The 26,951-nt window shown below is 36.6% G+C and overlaps 2 protein-coding genes across 12 annotated transcripts in view; one reads left to right on the top strand and one right to left on the bottom strand.

Moving 5' to 3' along the window:
* NEK1 (NIMA related kinase 1) overlaps nt 1–10,478 on the bottom strand; it is a 129,035-nt gene extending 118,557 nt beyond the window's left edge. For all 4 annotated transcript variants that reach the window (XM_081075469.1, XM_081075468.1, XM_081075471.1 and 1 more), the window contains exons 1-3: nt 9,872–10,478; nt 1,944–2,090; nt 1,475–1,571 (exon numbers count right to left, since the gene is read on the bottom strand). In XM_081075469.1, the coding sequence (XP_080931595.1) occupies nt 1,475–1,571; nt 1,944–2,060 (214 nt within the window). In that variant the 5' untranslated portion in view covers nt 2,061–2,090; nt 9,872–10,478. The remainder of the gene's footprint in view (nt 1–1,474; nt 1,572–1,943; nt 2,091–9,871) is intronic.
* Nucleotides 10,479–10,604: 126 nt separating this feature from the next.
* CLCN3 (chloride voltage-gated channel 3) overlaps nt 10,605–26,951 on the top strand; it is an 82,497-nt gene continuing 66,150 nt past the window's right edge. For 2 of the 8 annotated variants that reach the window (XM_081075462.1, XM_081075456.1), the window contains exon 1: nt 18,685–19,236. The gene's annotated coding sequence lies outside the window, so the exon portion shown is untranslated. Of the gene's footprint in view, nt 10,692–11,412; nt 11,488–18,684; nt 19,237–26,951 lie in introns of those variants that run through there. The other 6 variants (XM_081075464.1, XM_081075459.1, XM_081075463.1 and 3 more) reach the window with 6 other exon arrangements.

The raw sequence follows: 26,951 nt of genomic DNA, 5'->3' as shown, positions 1-26,951 counted from the left end.
CTCTAAAGGTAGATCGGGGGGTTTATTGAAGTTCTATTGAATTTATTTCCATTATTATCATAAATCCCTATAAATTACAAAACAAAAAGCTAATCTAGATTGAATCTAGTAGAGGATAGTTTAAATGACTGTTTCAGGACCACATCACATATCAGTGTCAGAGTTTGAATTAAAGCTAAAGAATCCTTGCTCCCAGATAAACTTGGTATCCAGTATAATAGAACATACTTTAAAAAAATATTGATCGATTAACACATTATGTCATAAGGTACTCATATTATTCATTAGTTTTATTATGGCAATGAAATGAGGATTTATACCTGTGTAAAAGAATACAACGTTAATCATCTCTTCCTTCCCAGGACTTCAAATTTTCTTTCTTTCCCCTAGTATCTATTGTTTAGTTTCTTCTTTTTCTTTCATCAAGATTTTAATATTTCAAGTTAAAAGACTTGAATGTATGTCAACAAATATTGCAGCAGACATTTTGTATTTATGTTGAATGTGTCACATAGAAACAGCTGAGTGATTCAAAAGGGGTAATACATTCTTTAAATAAGGTTTTATTACTGCTATTTAATTTTAAAGGAATAAATGCTCATGGTAAATAATATTCAAAAAGTACAGGCATTCATGAACCTAAGTACTCTGTTCCACTCCACCCTCATTCCCATTCCCTACTAGCAAGCATTGTCAATAAATCAGTGTTTATTCTTTACTGTATTTTCTGTGCCTACATGGAACAAACATACATATAACTTTTATTGTTTAGAAACAAGTGGGATCATATGTATGTGCTTCTGCATCTTGTTCTTTTTACTTCATGGATCTCTTTCAATGTCATTATGTATTGATGCATCTCATTTTTTACAGCTTTCACGTTAACAACTGCAGTGTATCTCATTGTAGGCATTTTATGGCTCTATCATAGTGTATCTCATTGAGATACAATGTATCTCATTGTATCTCATCTCAATGAGATACAATGTATCTCGTATCTCATCTCAATGAGATACAATGAGTGTATCTCATTGTAGGCATTTTATGGCTCTATCATAATTTATTTAGCCAGTTGTCTGTTGTGGATACTTAGGTTGTTTTTAGTTTTTTACTAAAAAACTAAATATTACAGATAATGTTACACTGAACATTCTTGTACAGGTGTCCGTGTGCTATAGAAGTATTTCTATAGGAATGGAATTGTTAGACTACGGGGGATGAGACTTCCTGTGTCTTGTAAGCTTTTCAACCCTGGCTTACAAGTTCCTTCTAAAATTTATATCGTGTAACTTTATCTGGTGATTCTGTGTATTTGATCACAGTCCCTGTTTCTGTGTTACCTGAATGACCTTTAATTGATTTTATATACTTTTCTTCCTCAGAATACATTCACAAAAAGATTCCTCATAAGGAAAGTATCCAAAAGTTATATGGCTTAGGAGTTTTTGGAACTCTCTTGAAAAATTTATCTGACCTTCAAATGATTCTCTATATTGGACAATATTTGGATGCTTCATGTTTGCCAACACTGCAACTTCTCTGCTGGATTCTTCCCTTTCTTTATTGGACATCTTAAATGGGAAGGAAAAAGAAAATAATAAAACATCAATAAACAACCCATCCCATCAATAAGAGAGTGGTTAAAAATAATGATAACAATCAAGTACAGTGGAAATAACATAATATAGTCGGAAGTTAAAAAGAGTTCAATTTACAAATAAAAACATTTTAAGATGTTCAAACTAGATTAGGTTATAGAACAGTAGACATATAAAAAAAAGCATATATCATAGAAAAAAATCTGAAAGGATATGCAGACTATTCTGAAATTAATTGTTCTCTCTGGTATTATGGCAGTCTTTTACTTTAGGTTATGTATTACCATATATTTTTTTATTCTCTAACAATGAGATCTTTTATAACCAAATGGAAAATATACTTACTTTTGAAATATTAATTTCCTTGATAACATATTGTTTCCCATCTTCTGTTGATTTAACAAGAACGGCTTTTCCAAATGAACCTTCTCCAATCTTCCGTAGTCTAACATACTTTTCCATGGTTCTTTTTCTAAGTCTAAGGCATCTTAACTGATACAGTAGACATAAAAAAAGTAACAGTTAACAGATATAAGCATGTCTTTATAACAATTATAACGTTTAATTAAAATTTTAATTCCTTAGTGATCTGTTTACTTTAAAAAAAGGATATTTAAAATCTTTACTGAAAGTTAAATAAAGTTTATCTCAATTTTACTCATGCAACCTAGTTATAGCTAAAAAGAAAAACAGTGACATTTCAATTTTATAAGAATGCTTTGTAAAGTCAAACACTGTATATACTTAATGTGTAGGGAGAGAGAAGCAAACTTTTTGTAGTGAACTAGCAGCATTACTTTATTATCTCCCATAAGAATGCAAGCTTAATAAGACTATTTCCCAAGTTATTTACCCAATCCCCTCTTAGACACTTAAATAGTTTAGTGTTTGCTATTGTAAAAGAACTTCAGATGAAATTTCCATATATATATTTTTACATACTCATAAAAATTTCCTGAGGATACACTCCAAGTTCAAAGAATATGCACATGTTAAAGCTATCAAACATTGCTTTAACTGTCTTACAGAAATGTCTCCTCACTTATATTCTAGCCAGCAGTGTGTAAAAGTGCATGCTCCTAGCTACTCTTATAACACTGGCTGCTATTTATTAAAATCTTTGATAGGCCATAAAGAGCACTGAAACCTTGGAGTCGGAGAGCTTGGGCGTACATCCTGGCTTTTTCACTTATGTATGTGACCTTGTACAAGTTACTCATCTTTAGATACCTCAGTTTGTTCTTGTGTAAAATGTAGGTGAAAATAGTATGTACGTACAGAGCTGTTGGGAGGATCAGTTCATCTCAGCAAAGTGCGGAGAACAGGGCCTGGCGCACAATGAGCACTGTGGCACTATTAGTTGTTACTGTTACTCATTCTGTTTGATGGAGGAAATGGTGTGTCATTTGTATTTGAATTTCCTTTACTTAGGAGAGAATTTGAAAAATTCTTCCATGTTTATTGAGCATTTGTATTTCTGATCTTTAGAACTATTAATTCATATTCTTTGTCCATTTTCTACTGGGATAGTCTCTTTTTTTAAAATTAATTTATAAAGGCTCCTTTAATGAAGATATTAGCCCTTCTCGGTCATAAATTCCTTTTTCCTTATATGCTATTTGCTTTTTAATTTTATTTAAATATAAAAGTTTATTTTGATGTGAACAGATTTATCAATTTTTTCTTTATATTTCTGCCTTTGGTATAATTAGACTCTTACCATATCAAGATATTTCATTGTTATTAATAGCTTTAGCAATAGTAATTTCAGGAGACTGGTGGGGACAGAAGCCAGAGTACAAAGGCTAGATAGTGAAAATTTTAAAAAGTGAAAGGGAGGGGAGATGGAAGGAGAAGGAAAGAGTCCCAAAAGCAATCATTAGCACTGCCTATTGGGAAGATCACCATTACTGTGAAGATACATGTATTCGTTATGCTAATCTAAAAGCAATAAACATTTAATTCACCTAACTTACTCTTTTCTATTTTCATTCATAACAAGAAGGATTTCTATGTATGATGGCCTCCAAGGATAAAATGGGCTTCTCATGAAGCTATATTAAAATTACTGTAACAGTTAACCATATTTCTCATTGTAAATTAACAAATCCTTTTTCTCATTTTATCTATCAATACTAAAATTTGTTTAATTTTATTTTGCCTCTAAAATAATGATCCAATTTCCTTAAATGACAAAATCCATATTCCGGGCTTGTAAGACTAAAGGCCAGAAGCTAGCCTTGATAAAAATAAATGGAATAACTATGCCTTATAAAATTTTGTGGGAAAGAACCTTCTTCTACCTTAGAAAACATTATATAGCCATTTTCCATTTCAAAGTTTCTGTAAGAAATGACAGGCTTTTAGCAACTTTGAAAGAAACAAGAAATTAACTATTACAATAGCATTACAGCATTATATCAGTGAGTTAAAGTAGAAAAGTCATTTTGAATATACTTTCAAGTCCAACTTTGGTCAACTGGCATAATATAATGGCTATCTGGACACTAGCCAGAATTTAATGATTTCGCCAAGACATGAAAGCATGTTACATCACTATGCTATTAGGATAAAAACATCAAGATAAACTCATCTTAGAAAACTAAATTTCATAAATCAAATGACATGAACTAATAACCACCTAATGGGCATATTTCACAACCATCATTATTCTGTAACTTTTGCCAAGAAGGAAAAACAAAATTAGTCAACTTGGCCCTGCCTCAAAATTTAGTTGCCAGTCCCTTTCCAGGGCCACACTAACAAGATGGAAGCTTCAAGAGTTTCTAGTATTGCATTCTGCTGCCTACCACATTACCGAGCACTGTGGTTCCGACAACTCAGTAAAGCAGAGAAGAATCATGACTCTAATTGCCATCAAATAAGTGCTGACACCTTTATGAACAAAAACAAACTTCTGGTAGATGAGTTTCAGAGCAACTGACAACCCCCCTTTTTCGGTAGAGTCCATGCTAGACTAATGTAGTACACCAGAGGAAGTAAAAGGGAAAACACGCAAGATAGATTACTTTCAGTGTCTCACAACATATTTAACCAATCAACCGATTTCCTAGTTTGTGAGACTTCTCTGCTGAATTACAATCCTAGAAGACTTTCAAACCAAATGAAATAAAAGATAACAAAATGTACTACATGCTTACGTATCCAAAATCATCATAACATGCAACTGAAGGAACACAAAAATTCTGTTCTAAATTCATTACTGTAATAAACTCAAATTACAAATAAATGCTTGCCCTTTACATGCTTAAGCATCCAACATCAAATGAAAATCACAATACCAACGTGACAGTATCCTTAAGGTCTCTAACAATTGTATCAATGTAATCTCTATAATACATATCTGATATTCAAGATATTCAAAGCATAAAATCAAAGATGTTTTTGATATTTGAGCTTTCCAAACAGTTATGTGATATAATAAAGCAATGGATTCGGAAAAGTTACGTGACCAAAGCAAACCACTTGACTTTTCTGAGCTTTAAATACCTCATCTAAAACCACTAGAGATTTAAACATAATCCTATCTTAAGGGCCCTACCAACTCTAATAGTCTTTAACTCAAGGACAAGAAAATAAAAGTGAGGTGGGTCAGAAAACAGTAAACTTCAACACTGTTTAGAATGTACTGTTAGCCACAAAAAGTATAGACAAAGCCACTCCTTCTGAAAAAAAGAAAAGAAGCTACAAGAGGAACTTCTTTATCCTAAATCTTTAAGAAATCAAAAAATAACTGGAACTTAGTTAAATATACCATACTGAAGATATACATTTACCTCTACTTCTTCCTCAAACCTAACACAACTTTAAAGAGATCAAAAGGCAGAACAGGAGAGAAAAACAACAGCAATAAAATTCTAGAAGCTGACAAACACAAAAACAAGCAGCAATTGACTTGGGATACTAGAGAAAGCTGTATCCTAAGCCAGTAGTGGGAAATTGGTCAATTTCCACTACAGACTAGCTCAATAACTGGAAGCACCAGCTGCCTCTGAGAGTGAGGATAATATTAGGACTACAACCAGATTGGTTGAAAGACTGTGTAAGAAGCAGTTAGACACAGTTTGTCTCAGCCACCCCTCCCAGTCAGGTGACTACCCCTCTCCCAGCATGGCAGAAGACTAGAGATATCTCTAGATTGGGGATCCCTGACATAGCTGAGAATGGAAATACCATATACAGGCATACCTCACTTTATTGTGCTTTACTTTATTACACTTCAGAGTTATTGCATTTTTAACAAATTGAAGGCAAGACTCTCTACCAATAAAAAGATCACAATTCGCTTTATTGCAGAGGTCTGGAACCAAACCCACAATATCTCCGAGGTATGCCTGTACAATCTGGGAGAATAAGCGAAAGTCTGCATAATAATTGGTGACACTCTTTTCTAATCATGATGGTGTGTAGCTTCTATCAGACCATCCACCTCCAAAAACAATCATAAATGCTGAGTCAAATATATAAAACAACAGACAGGAACTGAGGGGCTATCATCACTGAACAGTAGGACCATACTAGTGAGTTCCACATTCACCCCAGCCTTTTCCTTGAAGATCTTTTCCAAACTGTGGCATAGCAGAATGGAACTTAAGTAGAAGGCAGCAATCTTACTGGGCTAAAGAGACAGAGGTCAGAGTTTAGGGCTGCCACAATCCTGGAGAGGAAGAAAAAGAACACAAGGAGTCCAAAAATCTTCAGATAGATTCCTCACCTGTCAGTTAGCTCATTCCTAAATTGTGCATACACAGGGCAAGACTGAAACAAGAAGGAGGAGGAGGAAGGGGAGGAGACTCAAACAACCAAAATCAAAAGAAAAAAAAAACAAAATAGACTCACAAATGTCTCAAATACAGAGTTATCAGTAGGGGACTTTAACCATCATTAAGATGTTCAAGAAAATAAGAAAAAGATGGACAAAGATGATTTTTTTTTTTAAAGATTGAGAATTTCAACAAAGAACTGAAATTTTTAAAATGTAAATGAACATTCTCAAACTAAAATATCTGAAATTAAGAACACATTGCATGAGTGTTACAGCAAACAGGATACAAAAGACAGGATCAGTAAACTGAAAAACGCACCAACAAAAAAGATTCACTGAAAGAACAGAAAGGAAAAATAAAGAAAAAACAAAAACACACACAAAAAAAGAAAGAAGAAAAGAAGACAAAAAGAAAGATTCAAAATAGGAAGATTTTAATTCTTAATTTCCAAATTGAATGCTGTCCTGATAAAAACAAAAGCTTTAGGGATGAGAGTTATTAAGACAAGCTGATTTTAAAGTTAATATGAGAAAAAGAAGCAAGAATAATAGCTCAAGAAATATTTAAAAAAATGAAGACTTGTTCTACTTACTATCAAGTCACATTATAAAACTATAATAACTATGAAATTGCAAAATCATAGAAAGTCCAGAAATATATATTTTTTTAAAGTTTTAACTTGATGGATGACCATGGTGACGTATCAAATCAGAAGGGAAAAGATGGATTTGAAATAAATAGTACTTGGACAACTGGGTAGCAATGTGGGGGAAAAAATTAAGTTAAACCCATTTTTTTCACTTTATACCAACACACATTTTAAATGATAAAATACTTAAATGTAAAAAATAAACATATAATAGTAATAAAACATGAAAGGATAATTTTTATAAACTTGGAGCAGAATAGCTTAGCATACGACTTAAGGGATTAATATGACTACATAAAAATCTTGCATAGCAAAAAAATATTTAAGTCCAAATTTGAACGACAAAAAGAATATATATCTCACCGACTCATTTTTCTAATAGATAAAAAGCTCCTACATATTCATAGAGAAAAATATCCAACAGTAAAATGGATAAAGGATATGAAGTTAAAGTTAACAACAAAAAAGAATATAACTGATGTTACACTGTACAAAGGTATTCAATCTCCCATAAACAAATATATAATCTAAAAGTACAAGAGATAAGTTTTATGTATATTTTAACACACACAAAAAAGTTTAAGAGATAGCATTTTTTACCCATCAGAGTGGCAAAATTCAGAAAGTTTGTTATTGTTCTGTGTTGGAGGGGAATATAAGGAAATAGAATATGGTGAGAATACAAATTGATAACAAATACTAAGGAAAATAATTTGGAAATATCTACTAAAATTACAAATGCTCAAACACTTAGACCCAGCTATTCCATTTCTAGGAAGTTACCCTATACCTATTTCCAAATGTATGAAAATGAAACATGTATAAAGTTATCCTCTGCAGCACTGTTTGAAATGGCAAAACTGAAATATCCATAAACAAGTCAAAGAAGCAACATTTATATTGATATGGACTGATTTCTAAGTACCAGAATAACTAATATGTAATACTCCCATTTGTGTATTAAAAAATACATGTGTGTGTATATTTGTACTTACATTTACTTGTGTGTGTGTGTGTGTGTGTGTTTGTATGTGTGTAGAAACCTTACATGTATACACACACTTAATTGTTTATATATATAGCATCTCGGAAGATAACACAATAAACTGGTAATATTGATTGCTTTCAGGAAAGAGAACTGAGTAGTTGAGAGGATGACTTTTCAATCTTTAATACCTTCTGAATTTTAAACTACATGATTGTATTATCTAAACAAAAAATTAAATTTAAATTTAAAAGCAATAATAAATACTGATAGAAGTAGGAAGAATGCTACCTAAATCAATTTCTCTGGTTAAATCCTTGAACAGTTCCCCACTTCCAAACTCCTAACCCTGACATTCAAACCTTTTCTATATGGAATCACTCTTCTTAAGTATGTCAACTATACTCCAGGAAAAAAAAGTCTTGCCTCTAGTCAAATTAAATATCTTTCCTTGCATTTTACTAATAATTTCTTTAAGCCACAAATAAGCAATGTTTAACATAATAAAATTTTGTGCACCACATACGAAAAATATCAGAGTATATGAATGAAAAACTTTATCCCCACTAATCTGGAACATTAAGTCTCTTCAGCTGTTTCAGTTATTTGATGGACAAGTTGTCCCAAAGGGAAACATTAGTAAAGGAATTTACCAAAACAAGGGTAAACAGATTTCAAGAAGTCTTCATGGTACTCTCTGCAGCTGTAATTCATACATACAGTTCTCCAAAAATATTAAGTACCATTCGGGATTGTGGGAGATGGTCAGTTTATATTCTCAGTAAGTCCCTGCCTTATTTCTCATTAGTCAAAAAAGCAGAAAACAAAAATGGTATTCCTATTAGATGTTTTTTCAAATATTTGTTTTTTCTTCCCTGTTGTCTATTCATGCAACAATTATTGGCTTCCCCAGTGGAAACTACCAACGTGTAAATAATTTATATTCAAGAAATGGTGTCATGACCAGGATTTAGAAGGTAGAAGATTAGAGAGAGTAAAATTTACTTGGAATTCAATGTCAATGTATTATTAAAATGACCTCAAAAGAACTCCTGTGGCAAAGTTCCATAACCCTTATTAAAGAGCTAATGTTGACTTTTAAGGTGCAAAAACCTGTTTTCCCACAAAACAGGCTCCTTACCTTTCACCCAGAACAATAGTCAATTTTAAATGAGGAACATTTGTGGATCCTCTACCACCAGACAAATCTAAACTAGAAACAAAGGACTACTCTCCATATTTGGCTCCCCTCCATCATCTCTACAATACTGCTGCATCATAAGAAAAGGCTATTAGTATATATGGGGTATTACTTTTAATCCTTCATAAATATTTCTGATGTAACTTAGAATGGCAATAAAACACTTTCTGCTTCCTGTGGGTGGATCTTACATTACAGAATAAAAATTAGACCTGTATAAAAAGACATATGATGAACTCTGAAAGTAGAACTTTTAAAGCCTTACCTATGAAAATTGTTTCAAATTATGGAAATTGAAATATAAGATTATAGGTTACCAGTCGCTGTTCATTTTGTAATTACAATGTACGGGTAATTTAAGAACGGAGACAACATATAAGTGTGTAAATGATTGCTTCCCCATACCAAGATTTCTATTATTATTATTTTAACTCCCTTATGACTATAGTTTTTTTTTTAAAAAATAATGTCCGAGGATTACTTTGTAATACATACCGTTCCTTAGATAATTAATATTCTAATAAGGATATTCTTTTTCCGTGCACTTAGGGTGACTGCCATGCAATCTCTACATAACCAAGTCTAAGCAAGGTCTCATTTCCAACGATTTCACTATTTTGCATATCACTGCTTTCCCCAACTGCAACTCACCTCAATGACACACAGGACGGTGGTCGGGAATAACGGTGAAGATGGACACGCAACAGTCTAGGTGTGGCAGTCGTCCTAAGGAACTTAATGAGGCAGAGGCATCATTCCGCATTTCGAGAACGACATCCTGAAAGAGAAACCGCGTCCGCCTACCCCGCAGCTCGCAGCCCGAGATGAAAGCGGGCAGTGAGACACGTCTGACAGCAGCCTTTGGCTGGGCGCTCAGGCTAGCGTCGGTCCCGCTTGGGGCAACGCCCCGCAAGACAGGTACGCAACTAACAGGAGGAAACAAACTGGTTTCTGAGTCTCTTGGAAACCGCGGGCGACAGCAGGGGGAGTGCCTCGATCGCCGCCTATCTCACTTCGGAGGTGGTTGCCAGGGGTTTCAGCAGGGTCGGGGGACGGGCGGCATTTGGCATTGGGATGCTACCTGCCTGCCACGTCCTTCTGCCTCGCAACGCCCGTTCTAGATTCCGGGATATGCCAAGAAGTGCTTGGGATCTAGGCAAAGGACGCGGCACTTTCGCGCTCTAAACCCTGGAGGGACCGCAGAAGAAGGGGAGCGAACGGCGCGTCACTGGCGCTGGCGTATGATGTCAGCGCGTGGAAGGCGGCGAGCACTGGAGGTGGGACGGAAGGAGCGGCGGGGCGGGGAAGGGGCGGGGCCGGGGCGTGGCAAGGGGCGGGGCGGGCCCGGGGCGGGGCGGGGCGGGGCGGGGCGGGGCGGGGGCGGGGCCAGAGCACTGCGGGAGAAAGCGGTTGACTGGAAGAAAGATGAAAGGGAAAGAAGTGTGAAGTTTGAAGAGTATGGCAGAGAGAGGTAAGGGGGAGAACTCTCACTACTGTAAATTGATTTGGAATAAAGCATATTATAAATCTGTCCCACACATACTACACAGAGAAAAGCACTTTTTTTTTTAACCTGAGGGCTTTTACTTAGGGATGCCACCTTTTTTAAAGTAATTTTGCTTTAAAAAGCAAGACTTTTTCTAGTATATTTTAAAGAATTAAAGCAAAAAAGTATTTTTAAGTCTTGAAAAAGAAATTGTAAGGTATAATGTGGTTTTCTACACTTTTACATCTAACTTATGTATAAATTACTTGCTGGCATATTTCAAGGTTTAGTAGTGTAAGTACCTTTCTTCATTGCAGACTTTCAAAGATAGAAATAGATTTTCCTGTAATAAGGAATCAAATCTGGTGTCGTCCTGGATAGCCCTACGACTAATTTGCCTTAACCCGAGATACTGGAGAATCTAAACTTGAAGCTAAAGAAGGATGATATAACTCCAAATTGTACCTGTTGTACATATGTTGTATGTAGCGTGGTGGAGAGACCCTAGATTTTCCCAGAGTCCTCAGAGGTCAAATGATTCAGATTTTTGCTTCAAAGAAACCTGCTTCCTTCTCCCTCCTCCCCTCTCCAGCATACCAACACCAAGACCTTCACGGGGTTCTCCTGCCAGTCTTTGGTTTAGTCGTGCTTATAAGACAAACTTTATTTCTACTATGGAAATTAAAAGTTCTGCTTTCTTTGCCAGAAGATGGCACTGCAAGTCATCCAACCTGGAAAACGAGAAAATCTGCTTCCGTTTTTTCACTCTTCAATCTCCAAGGTTTGTTTTCCTCATTTTCTCACTTGTAGGCTAACCTCCTGTGACCCTTCTTCCACTCCAGTTGTCAGGAGGAATTTTGGTGTCAAAATGCACAATAACTCTAGTTCTTTGTATACGTCCCTTTGTATAGCAAAGCAATATGAAAACCTTGCCAATTGCTAATCTAGCAAATTCTTTTTTGCAGCTTTTATGAAGAATGATTAGTCAGATACCTCCTTAGACAATTCTTTAGGTTCCTGTCATAAACTGTTAGTGGGAATATAAACTGCTACAGTCTTTGTAGAAAGCATACTAGCAATATGCCTATCAACAATTTGACTTCTAAGACAAGCAGGTGAAGTTGTATATACAAGGGTAACCATTATTTTCACAACCAGAAAAAATAGAAACAATGTATTCTAATAATAAGGAATGAAGTAAATTATAATATATCCAAACAATAGAATATTCTGAAGCCATTAAAAAGGGTCATCTAAATCTATTTTTAGTGACATAGAAAGACACCCTTGATATATTGTTGAGTAAATAAAGCAAGTGACTTTAACGTAGGTTAAGAGGACTACCTGATGATTTCCTTTTCTTGTTTATAAACCTCTGTATAGTTTAGTATTTTTTTTCTTTTTACAATGAATGTCTTTTTGGTTCTTTGATTCTTTTTAAATATTCTATTGGACTTTTCTTTCAAACAACAAGGAATCTCTGCTCCTTGCAACAACCCAATAACACAAGTATGCAAAAATAAGGCCCACAGTCTCTGTCTCCAGAACTCATCCTATGCTTTCTCCTCCAGGAGACCAATATTAACAGTTTCACAAATATCATGTACATTTTTCTCCAAGATCATAAAAACATAAGTGAGCATTTATTCATATATATTTGCTTTAATCTTTTAAAATGAGATTATAGTATATATATTATTTTGCAATTTGCATCTTATTTAACAGTATATCATGAACATCTCTCTAGAAATCAAATAATTGTTTTAATGATGTCAATATTCCTTTATATGGATGTAACAAAATCTCTTAAGTGGGTATGCCGGGTCAAAAAGTATGGTTTTGTTTGTTTTACTTTAATAGATACGCCTGTGCTTTGGTTATATATACATATTACTGTGTGACAAACCACCCTAAAACTTAGTGGTTTAAAACAATGATTTATTATTTCTCACACTTTTGTGCCCAGGAAATCAGGAAGGGTTCTGCTGGGTGGTTCTTCTGTCCTACATGGCTTTGGCTGGGCTCTCTCACTTAGCTTCATTCAGCTGGCAACTATGCTAGACTGGATGGTCCAAGAAGCTTCACTCACATGTCTGGTGCCTCGGTACTCCTCCACAACTCTCTCTCTCTCCACTTGGGTAGCTTATTTTGCTCACAATATTATGGTCTCAGATTTTTCAGACCCCTTTCATAAAAGCTGGCTTCAAATAAGGAAGGTGCCAGTCTTTTTAAAGACGAGGCCAGGAATAGGTATGGTGTCACTTCTGCCACATTCTTGGTGAAAATAAGGCTCAAGGCCAGGCAAGATTTACCAGGAGGTGAGGAATCAATAGTGGCTGTATTTGTAGATGATCTACTACACCCTGGATTACTTTTCAGAAGTTTAAGAAATACACACTCCCAATAGCTTTCTACAAAAAGTGTCTCTTTCCACCACCACTAGATGTTTCTTTTTTAATTTTGCAAAATGTTTTAATTTCCTCCTCAGTGTCCTTTTATATCTCTTGCACCTTTTCTATTTGACTGTCTTTTTATCAATTTGTAGGTGCTATTTGTAACATATGGAAATGAACTCTTTGTCATATTGTGGAACAAATGTTTTCTGGCTGTCACACACTAGTATTTTGATACTTTCTATGGTATCTTTGGCCATGCAGAAATTTGTAAATTTGTATGTGGTCAAATCTGGCAGTCTTTTTCTTTGTCATTTAGGTTTCACATTTTGCCAAGCAAATATTCCTTCACCCCCAAAGTTACCCAAATAATCTCAATGGTCTTGTGTTTTAATTGTTTAGTAAGTTTAATGCATTTGAAATTTATTTTTATATTTTTTATAAATTTCTTATTTTATATTTATTTTTGTATATGATTAACACAAAGAGACAAGCTTTATATTATTTTGGAGGAAAACTAGTTACACCAGAATCATTTACTAAATGTGATTTCCTTTTCCATTGATTTTAAATGTAAACTTTATTACGTACTAAGTTTACTACTTATATTTGTATCTATTTATGGATTTCTCTTCCATTTACCTATTGGTCTTTTGCTCATTTGACAATTAAAAATAAAGTTTGTTTTAATAATCAAGAAATACCATAACAATATTCCATTTTGAAAAAGAAACACCAATGCTAAATTAATTTTTAAAATTATAACAATTTGTATGCTTGTATACTAAAGATGGTTATAAAGTTGTACTTGTGGGCTTATTTTATGGTAGAAAAAATAAAGATTCCTTAAATCTTTATTAATAGTGATAATAAAGCAAGTGAAAAGGGACTAGCTATGTTACTAAAGTGGTCTTCTACTAGAGATTTTTCAGAAATATATTGTCATTTATTCACAATGGATTGAGCACTATGCTAGATGATGGAGACAGACATATTCAAGGCATGAGTATTGTTATTCATTCTTTCCAGAAAGCAGGCAACAAGCTAAAACAAATTAGAAGACAACAAATTAGAGCAAACAGTTGGTAGTAGACTTACACTGAACATTTTCCCTTTGTGAAGTTATTAAAAGACTACATGTTTGTGTCAGTGTATGCTTTTGATCAAGTTATCTTGACATATAAGCAATCTTTTGTGATTGAAGAAAAGAAGGCCTCAAATCCTTAAGTATGAGGAAATGCATTCTTTAAAATCTAGATCTCTCGCAGACATGTAATATTCACATCCAAGAGAGAGAGAAAAAGTGTCTTTGAATTTAGGGCTCTTTCTATATTATAAAAGAGGAATTTTTATTTTTAAGCCATTTCCTAAAAGCCATTTCCTATGAAGCCTTACATAGTTTGACCTAACCATTAGTTAGCTATATATAGCTTGGACTTTCAGTAGCAGCCTGCTGAATTTCTGGATATTAATCAGGTAGGCCTAGCTCAATATGCAAAGATAAAAGTTATCTAATCAGTTCTTGAGTTTCCAGCTTTCTGGGTTGTGTCACCTGCAAGAGCTCATAGAATTATCAGCTATCTGAAGATCGTAATCTACTTGTAGGAAGAATAAAACAAACATTGAGCCCTTAACTGTGCAGAGCCTGAGGAAGGAATCACATCATCAGATTGAACTGAGGATGTACTTTTGAAATAGCTCACAGTATATCAAGTTCCAAGGAGACTTACTTAGATAAAAGTTTAGTAGTACAGAATCACATGAAACTGGAAGATTGTTTGCAATGTCAAAGGCTTCAGATATAATCAGGGGTGCAAATCTACTCACGATAATTTCATATTCTTTCTTAGAGAAAAAAGTAGGGCCAGCCTGGTGGTTCAGGTGGTTGGAGTGCCATGCTCCTAACGCGGAGGTCGCTGGTTCGATTCCCACGTGGGCCAGTGAGCTGTGCCCTCTACAGCTAAGATTGTAAACAGTTCTGCCTGGACCTGGACTGCTGTGAACAGCCAGAGGTTGGCGTGAGCTGCTGTGTGCTGCTGTGTGCTGCTGTGTGCTGCTTGTGCTGCACCGATGACCCTGGGGAAGCGCAAGTCGCATAATACCAACATGGGTCAGGGAGTTGTGTCCTACACAACTAGACTGAGAAACAACGGCTTGAACCGGAATGAAGGGTGGAGGCAGAAGAAAGGGGGGGGGGAGAAAAAAGTAAAGGACAAGAAAAGTTCATTTTCAACTACTCTGATGCTTGCGGAATCAGGAGGAAATTCTAGACTAGAACCATATCACTATTTTCCTAATTTCCTAATTTCATAATAGAATTTTGAAATTCTAGACTAGAACCATATCACTATTTTCCTATATAATTTCATAATAGAATTTTCCTAATTTCCTAATTTCAATGTTTCCTAATAGAACATCTTAATCCCTTTCACTCCCTTTTGCCACTGTGTAGGAAACGCAACAATAAAATCAAAGTTCTTTATCTGAAACAACTCACCAAAACATGAAACAGACCTATATAGCCTTGTTCATTTCCCTTTCTGTAGAACTGTGTTTTTTTCTAATTACTTTTTTTTAAAGATTTTTGTTTTACTATTATTTTTTTATTGGGGAAGGGGAACCGAACTTTATTGGAGAACAGTGTGTACTACTTCCAGGACCTTTTTCCAAGTCAAGTTGTTGTCCTTTCAATCTTAGTTGTGGAGGGTGCCGTTCAGCTTTAAGTTGTCCTTTTAGTCTTAGTTGTGGAGGGCGCAGCTCAGCTCCAGGTCCAGTTGCCATTGCTGGTTGCAGGGGGCGGAGCCCACAGAACCCACTGGCCCATGTGGGAATTGAACAGGCAGCCTTCGGAGTTAGAAGCATGGAGCTCCAACTGCCTGAGCCACTGGGCCGGCCCTCTAGAACTGTTTTTTTAATATACTTTTAAGTTGTTATGGGTAATAATTCTATCTCCAAGGATTTTACTTAAAAGGAAACATAGCTACTTGACTGGAGCCAGGGAGTAAGAATCTAGCAGAAACTGAATATGATTCCCAGTGCTTCTTTGTTTTGTTTTAACTTATTTTGCCAATTCTGTAAAATAGCATATTATAACCTGCCATATATATATATCTTCATGACGTATTCTTGAGTCAACGTTCTCAAGTTTTAATTCTGCCACCCAGTGGTGACACTCATACTGTATTTAACATGTCCTACACAAGAAGTAGAAAACCTTTATCTGTTCATCAGGTTAACTGGCAAGCTACTGATGTGGACAGACCTTCTTGCCTCTGCACCTCTCCAAGAGAGCCAGAGTGTGTCACTGGCTTAGGCACCTTCCATCTTTGGACCCTTGATCAAACCTCAATTGTGGTCTAATTACCATACCATCAACAGGAAGGCTAATATGCCAAAAAGAGTGACACAGCATATAAACATTTCATAACCACAGGTTTCCATTCATGGGTTTTCCCCATCTCATTTGCACCCTATCATAAGTGTTAATTTTCATCCCCTCTTGCTTCTAAAGGTGTGTTAGCCCTTTTTTTCTATGACCTCTGGGATAGTTCGCCTGGTAGTATATTTGGAGGGTATCATTGCATCCAGGTAATTTCTCCCACAACACAAAGCAGGTGATATCTGGGTATTATGTGGCACTGCATGTTATAAAGAATTAACAGTGAAACTCTTTTGCCTGATATCCTATAATTTCCAACTCTTTGCACTCAAAACAATGTCTCTCCTTGAGTGTAAACTTTCCTGACACTGAGAATCTCTAATTTTGGCAGGTTCTAAAATATGTCCTTAGAAGACTTTTTAATCTTTAGGCTTTCGAAATAAACCAGATTAACAATTTCTAGAACACTCATTAGTGGGGCATAGTTTGTTTGATTGCAAGTAGCTGAATTTCTTAATCCTGCAAAGATCATTTGAATGGCCCTCTGATTACTGCACATGTTGGGTGATTAGAGTTCATTGCTTCAGGATTAAATAGCTAGAACTTTTGATGTTTTTTGCCTGCTTGTTTAAGTGGCCTAACCTGAGATTCAGAATTAAGGAAATCTACTGCAAAAACCTGTAACTTGATGCAAGGCCTAGTGACAGGGAAGGGTAAAGAGGGTTCTGAAATAGTTAATACTGAGAGAAACCTTCTGATTCATATGTTCGTGCTGGCACTGAATCAGGAAGTAAATGTGAATGGGTGACGTGAGTCTGTGAGGTTGTCAGCTGGTGGAGATAAAACGAGCTGAGAAAGCTGGTACTCAAGCGTCCTAAGGCATAAAACCCTCTTGGGTGAGGGTATTACAAAGGGGATTTCCTTTTCTAAACACAAATAAAAAACCTGCAATGGGGAAGTAAGGGGCACTCTCATCACCTGTGGTAGGTGACTGGGCATTTGAAAACAGTGCCTCCTATCTCCCTTTCTTCTACTTTTTGAACTGGAATACCTACCATTGTTACCTTATGCCTGTCCAATCATGGTATTTTGGGAGTGTCGGGAGCAGATAGCTTGGTTCTTTAATCTCACAGGTGATGATGGTATTCTGATTGTGTTGGAGAGGTTGTTATTCTTAGTAGATACCATGTTTCCCCGAAAATAAGACCTAGCCAATCAGCTCTCATTTTTGCTCTTTTGGAGCAAAAATTAATATTTAAGACCCGGTCTTATATTATGTAATATAGTATATTATTTTACTATAGTAAAATAAGACGGGGTCTTATATTTTTGCTCCAAAAGATGCCCAAGAGCTGATTGTCTGGCTAGGTCTGATTTTCGGGGAAACATGTTAAAGTATCTAGGGGTAAAGTGTGTCTGCATCCTTCTTTCACATGCTGCAGGGGAAAAAAAAATCACACACCCACATATAGACGCAGCAAACGTAGCATTTTGAATGTAGGTGACTGATCTTGTCATGCCCACCATCAAAACCCTTCAGCTGTTATGAGTCAATTGAATTTAGAGTTTAAACACATACATTTTTATATTATATATTTCCTCCAAAATAGTTTCCAAGCATTGTTTTTGAAAATGTGTAATGGCTGAATTCGGTTTATCGGTTTTCGTTCTGTGTGTTAGGCACATAAAAGGCGCGGTGACCGCATTGCCTCCTCTGCCGGCGACCTATAAGCACAGGTAGAACTGGGTGCTGGGCTCAATTCAAAGGCCCACAAATTTTCTGGATCTAAGTTTCAGTGACTAGCGCTCCTGGACGGCCGCTTTTGCTTTTCCCATTCGGCACTGATGGTCGCCGGCGTCTCGCGCGCTGCTCCCAGAGGCCGTCTCGTGTGGCCAACGTGGAAGTGGAGCTTCGCGATGACGAAAGGGGCGGCGCGCACCTGCGGCCTTCTGAGACGGCTTACCCCGACGCGGCCGCCTCCTGTCCTTTCGCGAGGTCAGCAGAGTGGCAAACGGCAGAGAGTGACGCTGGCCCATCCGCAGGAAGGGCTTCACACCCAGCGCGGCCCCCAGGGCCGGCCAGCTCGCCCGGCTCCTCCTCCCGGTGCTTCGGTCCCGGCCCGCCCACTGTTTGCACATTGCCCAATAGGCACCGACGCGGCCCGAGGAGGAGGGGTCGGGGCGCCCCGACGCTGAACGGCCGTTCACGTCTACGCGGTGACGTCACGCGTCGGTGCACCTGTCGGACTCCGGTTTCCAGCTGTTTTTCTTCCTCTTCCGTGGGTCCGGGTGGGTCTGGTCCGGAACCTACAGCTTGTTTTTCCGTAGTCCAAGTTCGCCCGCTGCCGGAATTGGGCTGCGTGATGAGGAAGAAGGGTGTGGTGGGTTGAAAGCCATTCTACTTCATTCCCTAGTTAGAGCCCGGATCGGTTTTAGTCTTTTCAGAAGGAAGTGAGGTTGGAGATAATTTAGTTTCCGTTTTGAGTAGAAGCGGGTTGACTTTAGGGCCCAACACAAGCGGGTTTAATGCTGCTCCGGTGTTTGAAGGAGGACCCAAAAAGTGCCACCTGGCAAAAGTCCGTAACCTCTTCAGTAGAAAACGCCAGGTGTCTTTTAAATTGCGATCGTCTCCGTTGTGGGTCAGGCTGCTTCTGGTAGAGCCCCCGGGGTAGCTAGGTTTTTAGGTTTGCAACAGATGCAGAATCCAAAGGCAGCGCAGAAAACAGCCACCGGTTTTGCTATGCCTCTGAGCCGCAAGGTGAGTTGCATCCTATGAGTGGAGCTTCGTTAGCTGTCACGTTCACGGGCTTCGGGTCAGCACGGATGCCAGGCCAGGGCACCGGGGCACCTTCATTATCTTCCAACAGATTTACCTACGTGATGTCAGATTCGCCCCGATGAGGTAGAGACCCTCGAACAGTCTTTAAGTTTTCACCTACTCAGGAACCGTCGAAGGACCTTAGAGTAGAATGGAAGTAGGTTTCGGGAAAAGATTAAAATTCAACCCACAGAGTGGGTTTTACTTGCGCTACATTTGCCCACGTTTACAGTAAATATTGAGTCTTTGTCTCTCTAATTTAGACTTATGTGTATGTATATCAGGACCGTTTATGTGTATACGTTACGTGTGTGTTTTGACCTAAAACTTGGACCAGAAGCTCCCTTACAACCTCGGAAATTAACTTGGGTCTATGATATCCTTTATTTGTGTAGCATTTTAAAGCTGGAGCACATAGAAGATAATTACATGTACATTATGCATAATTATGATAATAGTGACCATACCAATTTTTTTTTCGTGATTCAAAAGTTCAGTTCTGCAACCTATAAACTTTTTTGGAACTTTGCAATTCCGCATCATTGTGGCTTGTGGCGTCGATTGTTGACTCTTTCCAGAAGTGCTTTTGTTTTCATCCCCAAATAGTTAATTTAGAAGATTTTTTTTTCTTATTTCGGTATGGAAGTAATTTAACTGATGTCAGTTTTGAGTGCCTTTTGTGAGTAACTACAAAATACTACCTACATGTGTGGCTTGAGTACATATAGGAGTTAAAACGCTAATCTATATATTGTTGGTTTTCACCTTAAGAGGTGCTGCTGCTGATTGCATAGAATAGCTAAAAAAAACCAGGTTTGTGACCTACAGATAATTTCTCAAATTGAATATGCTTTTATGACCTCTGGTTAATAAGTACAGCCACTTTTGGCAGAATATATGACAAATTTCATCTTACTCCACACTCTACCTCCCATACTCTTCAAAGACTTTTATTTTTTTATAGGTGATGCACAATGTTATATTAGTTTCAGATGTACAGCTTAGTGAGTCTACATTTATCTATCTTATGATGTGAGCAGCTCATGTCTAGTAACTTAAAGACTTTTTGATTCTTTACTTGAAAAACAGGTCAACTTATTTTAAGAGGTGAGTATGAATGTTTAGTACCCCCATCTTTACTTGGAAATTGTGAGTTGGCATGTGTTTTCAATCATATGTAGCTCATTAGGAATGTAAATATTTAACCAGGTTTTGCATATATACAGTTCAGAGAAACAGGTTATGATTTTATGTTAGTAAATTGGCTATTTTCCACGTCATGTTGGTGATAAGCTTTCCGTTTCCTGTTGTGACATATTGGCAATAATCTTTGGACCGCTCAGTAAGCTAGGTTTGATCTCTGTGGTGGGTCAGATATCAAAGCAATATCCTGTGGGGTTTGGCCACTATCACTACTTTGTAGAACTTTCAGCTAAGTTTCTAGTCAAACTTGTGAGCAGAGGGTGCCAAAAAAATGTATGCACATTTTAAGAAAGGAAAACTGTATTAAAATTATAATACTTAATATATACAGATAACGAAAGATGAATACAAGTCACATTTGACTTCTGCAATTACAAGAGGTGCTCAAAGTAGTTATCATCAGCGTCCAGACACTTCTGATTACGGCGAACTACTGCTTGAACAACGTTGACCAAAGTGTCCACTTGTATACATTGGCACCCCCGGTATCTATGACATAATAAGTGTTAATATTTATTGAGTGAATGCTATGATTCATAATCTTTTCTGTGGGTTTTTTGTGGATTATCTCAATTCTCACACCAACTTCATGAATTTTCCCATTATACATGTGGAAACTGAAGCATAGAAGATTTAATTAACTTGCGGGATGTCTCCGTGTGTTCGAACTGGGACTAACACCTGGCAGTATGATTTCTGAGCTCTTGCTCTCAGTGGCTGCACTATATTGCAAGTAGAACTAGTCAGAATGCTAAAAGAAAAGATAAGATGAGAGGGATGGCACCATAGATTCATATATTTTTAAATTATAAAAGTATCATAAAATTACAGAAACTAGGGAATGTCTTTTTTTTCTTTAAAACTCTTATCCTACTACTCTAATAAGCTTTTTGGGGGGTGTTTTTTCATAGTCACATTCACATACGTATATAAGCATTATGGTTATGATTTATTTTGATTCTTGAAGACGAATATTCCTTAGGTAATTGTAAAATGGAAGATGAACCCATGTGGGGAAACTGCCCGTTTGCATTACTGAAATATAAAGAGATTTGATCTGCGACTTTGACTGGAACCAAGTTAAATAAATATATTTTGTGTCCTTATGGGAAGTAGTTGAACAGTTTGTTTTGTAAAATCATGAAAATTATTTGATTTTCAAAGTTTAAGTCTTCCACAGGACCTTTTTGATGGATATTGTTTACCTTTCTCCCTTGTTACAATCTGAGTCTCTGTGTGTGTGTGTGTTTTAAAATCATCTACCATTTAACTCTTGACTAGCTCTAAAAGTTTTTATGAATCTAGGAAATTTTCTTCAGAGTAGACAGCTATTTCCTTTATCAGGTTATCCATTTTATACTTTTTTGAAGAAAAATATATAAGGCGTAGTAATTTGGATATGGCAGCTAACTTAATGAACAGTATGATAAAATATCAAGTGATATTACTTTTGGGAGAAATCAGTTTCATTATTGTCGTATCTTATATGAGTTGACAATTTGTATCAGAATAAATTCTTTCTTACTACTGTCATGTGCCAATCTGTTTCATGGCGTTATGTGGGATGGAGGGGTCATTCCCTGGTGAAACAAATTTGAGAAGCTTTTCATAAATTTTGTTTAGTTAATGTTTACTACAGGATTTTTCAAGAACCTTTCTTATGCTATTTATTTTCCATTATAGTTGTAGACAGAGGTGTGCTTTATTACTCATGCTAGTTTGACCATGGAACCTTTCTACTGGACGTGGGTTCTGTGCACATATTCACTCATCTCCAGATGTATTTCTTGTCTTCTTGGCTCCATAGCTTGATTTATGACAATACTTTTGCTTCAGTTACCTCTTGTCTCATCTCTGCCCCAGAAAATCCCATTTAATTTTGAAGATTCAGCTCAAGTGTGTCTTTCTCCAAAGAAGGTTTCTCATAATCAATTAGAGTGGGATGTGGTCTTTTCTCTGAGCTCTTATAAGAGTTCTTGTATCTTCTGTGATATCTGTCATGTATTGCCTTTTATTATATGAATATTTAGTAATTTATAGAAAAGTATTACATCTCTTAACGACAGTATATATAAAGTGATTTATACTGAAGTGTACTGAAAGCTGTTAGTCCTATACCAGTATGATGCCATTAATCAATAAAAATGGTATTTATATTTTGTACAATTTTTTGCACATTAGTAACTACTCTATAAATATTAGTAAATGAATAAATGATCATGTTGAAATTTATTGTCACATTTTAATCTTTGTGCGTGGGTAGCTTATGGAAGCACATACTCATACAGTTCTTGACATATTTATATGAAAATTCTCCGTACATTCAAAGGGTTAGATCAGTCAGTTTCACTTCCCTGCCATCATTGTCCTTGAGACTTTTGTCTATCTCTCGAGTTGCTAACATTTGGGATTTTCATTGCTTCTTTTACTTAGGTTGTTCCTACTTTTCTGTCAGCTTATTGGCCAACCAGATAGCTGACAGACTCATCTTTGACACTTAGCCATGGTCCTCAGCCCTAAACAGTCTTCTTTATGAGAGAGGCAAAACTTTGTTGGGAGCTGTGAAAAATTAGTGCATTACCTCAGGCCATTTCCAGGGTTTTCCTGTTTCTGCTGCTCAATCTCCATGCCTTTTGGTGGCTAGGTTGGTGTACTGAAGGGAGGTACATTCCCTTCATTGTAGTCTGGCCTTGAATAGGACTAAAGCCTGGATGTATAATTCTACAGTTGGAAAGCCACTCTGGTCTTGAGTGCTGTACGCTGTAGGAGACTAAAATGTGTTTCCTCCAACTGTTCTGAACTAATTAGTCAAGTCAGAAATTTAGGAGGTTATTTTAGATTTCTTCACCCTTCCCCACATTTTCTGAGTTACCACATCCTCTTAAATATTTCTCAAAACTCCTACTCTTCCGTATTGCTCTGTCTTAGGCTCAGTATGCCTTCACTGTCTGATATTTAGAACTGTTCAAGGGTCTATTAATTGGATTAATTGGATAAGGGTCACCTATCTCCTCTCCCTGTCTTTAAGTTTTTCAGTCTCTTGCCTTTCTAATCTGCATTCCACAGTGCTGCATTGGCCTGTGAAAATTCATGTCTGATCGTGGTTTCTCTCCTAAACTCTTAATGGCTTCCCATGCATATAAATAAGTTTCTTAACATGACATACGAGTCCCTCCTTCCTTGATCTTGCCTTTATTCACCTCTCCACTAATCTGTAGTCCCCTACCTCTTCCATAAGCTACCCAAGAAGATTCTGTTACTATGCTGCTGTGTTTTTGCATTTTTTTTGCCTTTATTGACTTTTCACCTCAGTTTGCCTGATTAACCAATTCTAATTATTTGTTACTCAGCAAAAACCTTCCTCTGTTACTAAATGTTCACAGACTCCCAGGCAGTAAGGCAGTATGTTTATTTTTTCCAATGTCATCAAATACCTGTCTGTATGTATACCTCTCTTGTGAGACTTACTTACACCATACTGTAGTATATATGTCTTTCACTTTCACGGCCTTGGGAATAGGGACCATGTTATTCATTACCTCAGCACCTGGCTTTGTGCCTGGTACATGCTAGGTGCTCCATAAATGCTTATTGAATAAATTAATAAGTGATTCTGAAAACTAACTTTGGCTACTCGGTAGATGGTGATCCTGGAAATTCACATAACGAGAATAGGAGCACAAGTGAGTTGGGGGCAAATGTTTATTCAGTTTAGAATTTGAATTCCCATACAACATCCAAATAGAGATGAACCATGTATTTCTTACTCATTCTTATTATAAATATTAAAGGACCCAGAAAAGCAAAGGAACTAGAATAGCTAAAACAGTTTTGAAACAATAGGAATAAAGTGTGAGAAATCAATCTATTCCATTTCAAAACTTAGTATAGAGCTACAGTAATCAAGAGTGTGGTATTGCTGTAGGTATAGTACAGACACATGGATAAACAGAATAGAATTCTGAAATAGACCCTGGCAAATATGCCCAACTAATTTTTGGCAGAGCTCCCCCCCACCCAAGAAAACAACCTCAGCCAGTTTTACACCTTATACAAAAATTCACTCAAAATGGATCACAGACTTAAATGCAAAATGTAAAACTATGAAACTTTTGGAAAAAAATTTAGAGGAAAATCTTTGGGAGGTGGGTTTTTTAGATTTGACCCCAAAAGTATAGTCCATAAAAGTATAATTGATCAATTGAACTTTATCAAAATTAAATATTTTTGCTGTGTGATAGACCCTGTTAAAAGGAAGCTACAGAATGGGAGAAAATATTTACAAACCACATATCTGATAAAGTACTAGTATCTAGACTATATGTCCTAAAATATGAAATAGAAGTAAAAAAGCGGTCCAGTTAGAAAATGGGCAGAAGAGATACAGTCATTTCACTGAAGAGATTATAAAGATAGCCAATAAGCAAATGAAAAGATGTTCAATATCATTAACCGTTAGGGAAATGCAAATTAAAACAATGAGACATTGCCACACACCTCTCAGAATGGCTAAAATAAAAACTAATGACTATGCTGAGTGCTGGTAAGGATATGGAGAGACTGGACATTGTTGGAATGTAAATGGGAATGTAAAACTGGCAGTTTCTTAAAAACCTAAACATGCAGTTACCAGATGACCCATGTATTGCACTCCTTGATTTTTATCTTAGAGAAATGTAGACTTAAGTTCACAAAAAACCCCAAAGAACTGTAAATGGATATTTATAGCAGTTTTTTTCATGATAGCCAAAGCCTAGAAAAGAGGTAGATGTTCTTCATTGGGTGAATAGTTAAACGAACTCTGGTACATCCATATCATGGAATACTACTCAGCAGTATCAGAACAGAAACAACTATTGATAAATACAAAAAACCTGGATAAATCTCTAGAGAATTATACTGAGTGCAAAGAGCTAATCCTATAAATTAATATACTTTATGATTCCATTTATGTGACATTCTTCAACTGGCGTATTTATAGAAATAGAAAACAGATTATGCGTTGCCAGGGGTTAAGGAAATGTGGTTGAAGGGCGCAGGAAGAAGGTGAGCGTGGCTATGAAAGGGCAGCAGGAGGAATCCTCGTGGTAATGGGAATGTCCTGTGTCTTGACTGTATCAGTATCAGTATCCTGATTGTGCTATTATACTATAGAGTTTTACAAGTTACCGTTGGTTTCTGAGTAAAGGGTACAGGTTCTCTGTATTATTTAGTACAACTGCATGAGAAATCACAATTGTCTCAAAAAGTTTAATGAGAAAATACGTGAATACATATGAGTATTATGTGCCAGGTACTGTGCTAACCATTGAATATGTAATGTTGAGCAAAAGTTTACCAAGTGCCAAACCTCATGGTACATTCTAGAAGGGAAGGTGGACATTGATAATCACATAAGTATACTATTACAACTGTGATAAGTGCTAAAAAGGAGAAAATCAGAGATATAAGAACTAACAATGAAAATTTGACCTAGTCAGGAAAGATTTGCCCAGGTAGTAAGTAGGTCAAGGGAGGCTTTCCTTTCTACTAGTAGCTAGCTGCATGACTTCGGACAAGTAATTTAAACTCTCTGTGCTTCAGTTTCTCATCTGTTAAATGGGGATAATAGCACCTTAAGCTTTAGGATTGTGTTTGTATTTAATACAAATATTAAATGAGGTAATTTGTAGCATGCTTAGGATAGTGCCTAACATATCGTAAACTCTGTTTAAGAATTTGTTAAATAAATACATACATATATGCATACACACGTACATATATACTTGATGTGAGATCTGAAGCATGAGTAAGAGAGTTGATTAGTTGAAGAGGAGAGGGTGTTTTCTGGACTGAGGGAGCAATACAGGTACTGGGGCCAGAGACAGGAAAGAGCCTGGTAGGCCTGAGAGGAAGATCAGTGAGTCAGGGGTACTCCTGCAAGAAGTGCACACTACAGAATGAAGCTGGAGAACAAGGCAGAGGCCCAGGCTGCACAGGGCTTTGTCTGCTGTTAGTCTTCTAAGAGTGGTGAGAAATAATTAAGACTTTAATCCATGAAGTGGGGGAGAGGATACTGATCAGACTTGCTTGTAGAAAAGACCATGCTGGCTACGGTGTGGAGATCAGATTAGAGGGGGTTTTAGGTGATTCTACATAGCTCATTTAGGAACTTACTGCAATAAACCAGGCTTTATCCCTGGAGATTTTATAGGTTATCACTAATCTTCATAACTCTGCGGGAAGATATTCAGAAGTTACTGTGTGTCTGTTACAGTGTTTTGAGATGGCTTTAAATATATTTTTTGACAATAAAAAAAGGAAAAGGTGACTTTATGATATTGTTTTCATTTTTTTAATATGCAAAATTTCACTGTCGTATTATGGTTTAATTAGCCTTTTGTGGGCAAGCCTGGAAATCGAGTTTAGAACTGAAAAAGATTTAACACTGCTATCCAGATTTCTTTGTGCTA

This window comes from Rhinolophus hipposideros (assembly GCF_964194185.1).
Source record: "Rhinolophus hipposideros genome assembly, chromosome: 16".
NCBI classification, from domain to species: domain Eukaryota; kingdom Metazoa; phylum Chordata; class Mammalia; order Chiroptera; family Rhinolophidae; genus Rhinolophus; species Rhinolophus hipposideros.
Note: the sequence above shows the minus strand (reverse complement) of the source record. Positions and strands in the feature narration are given on the sequence as shown.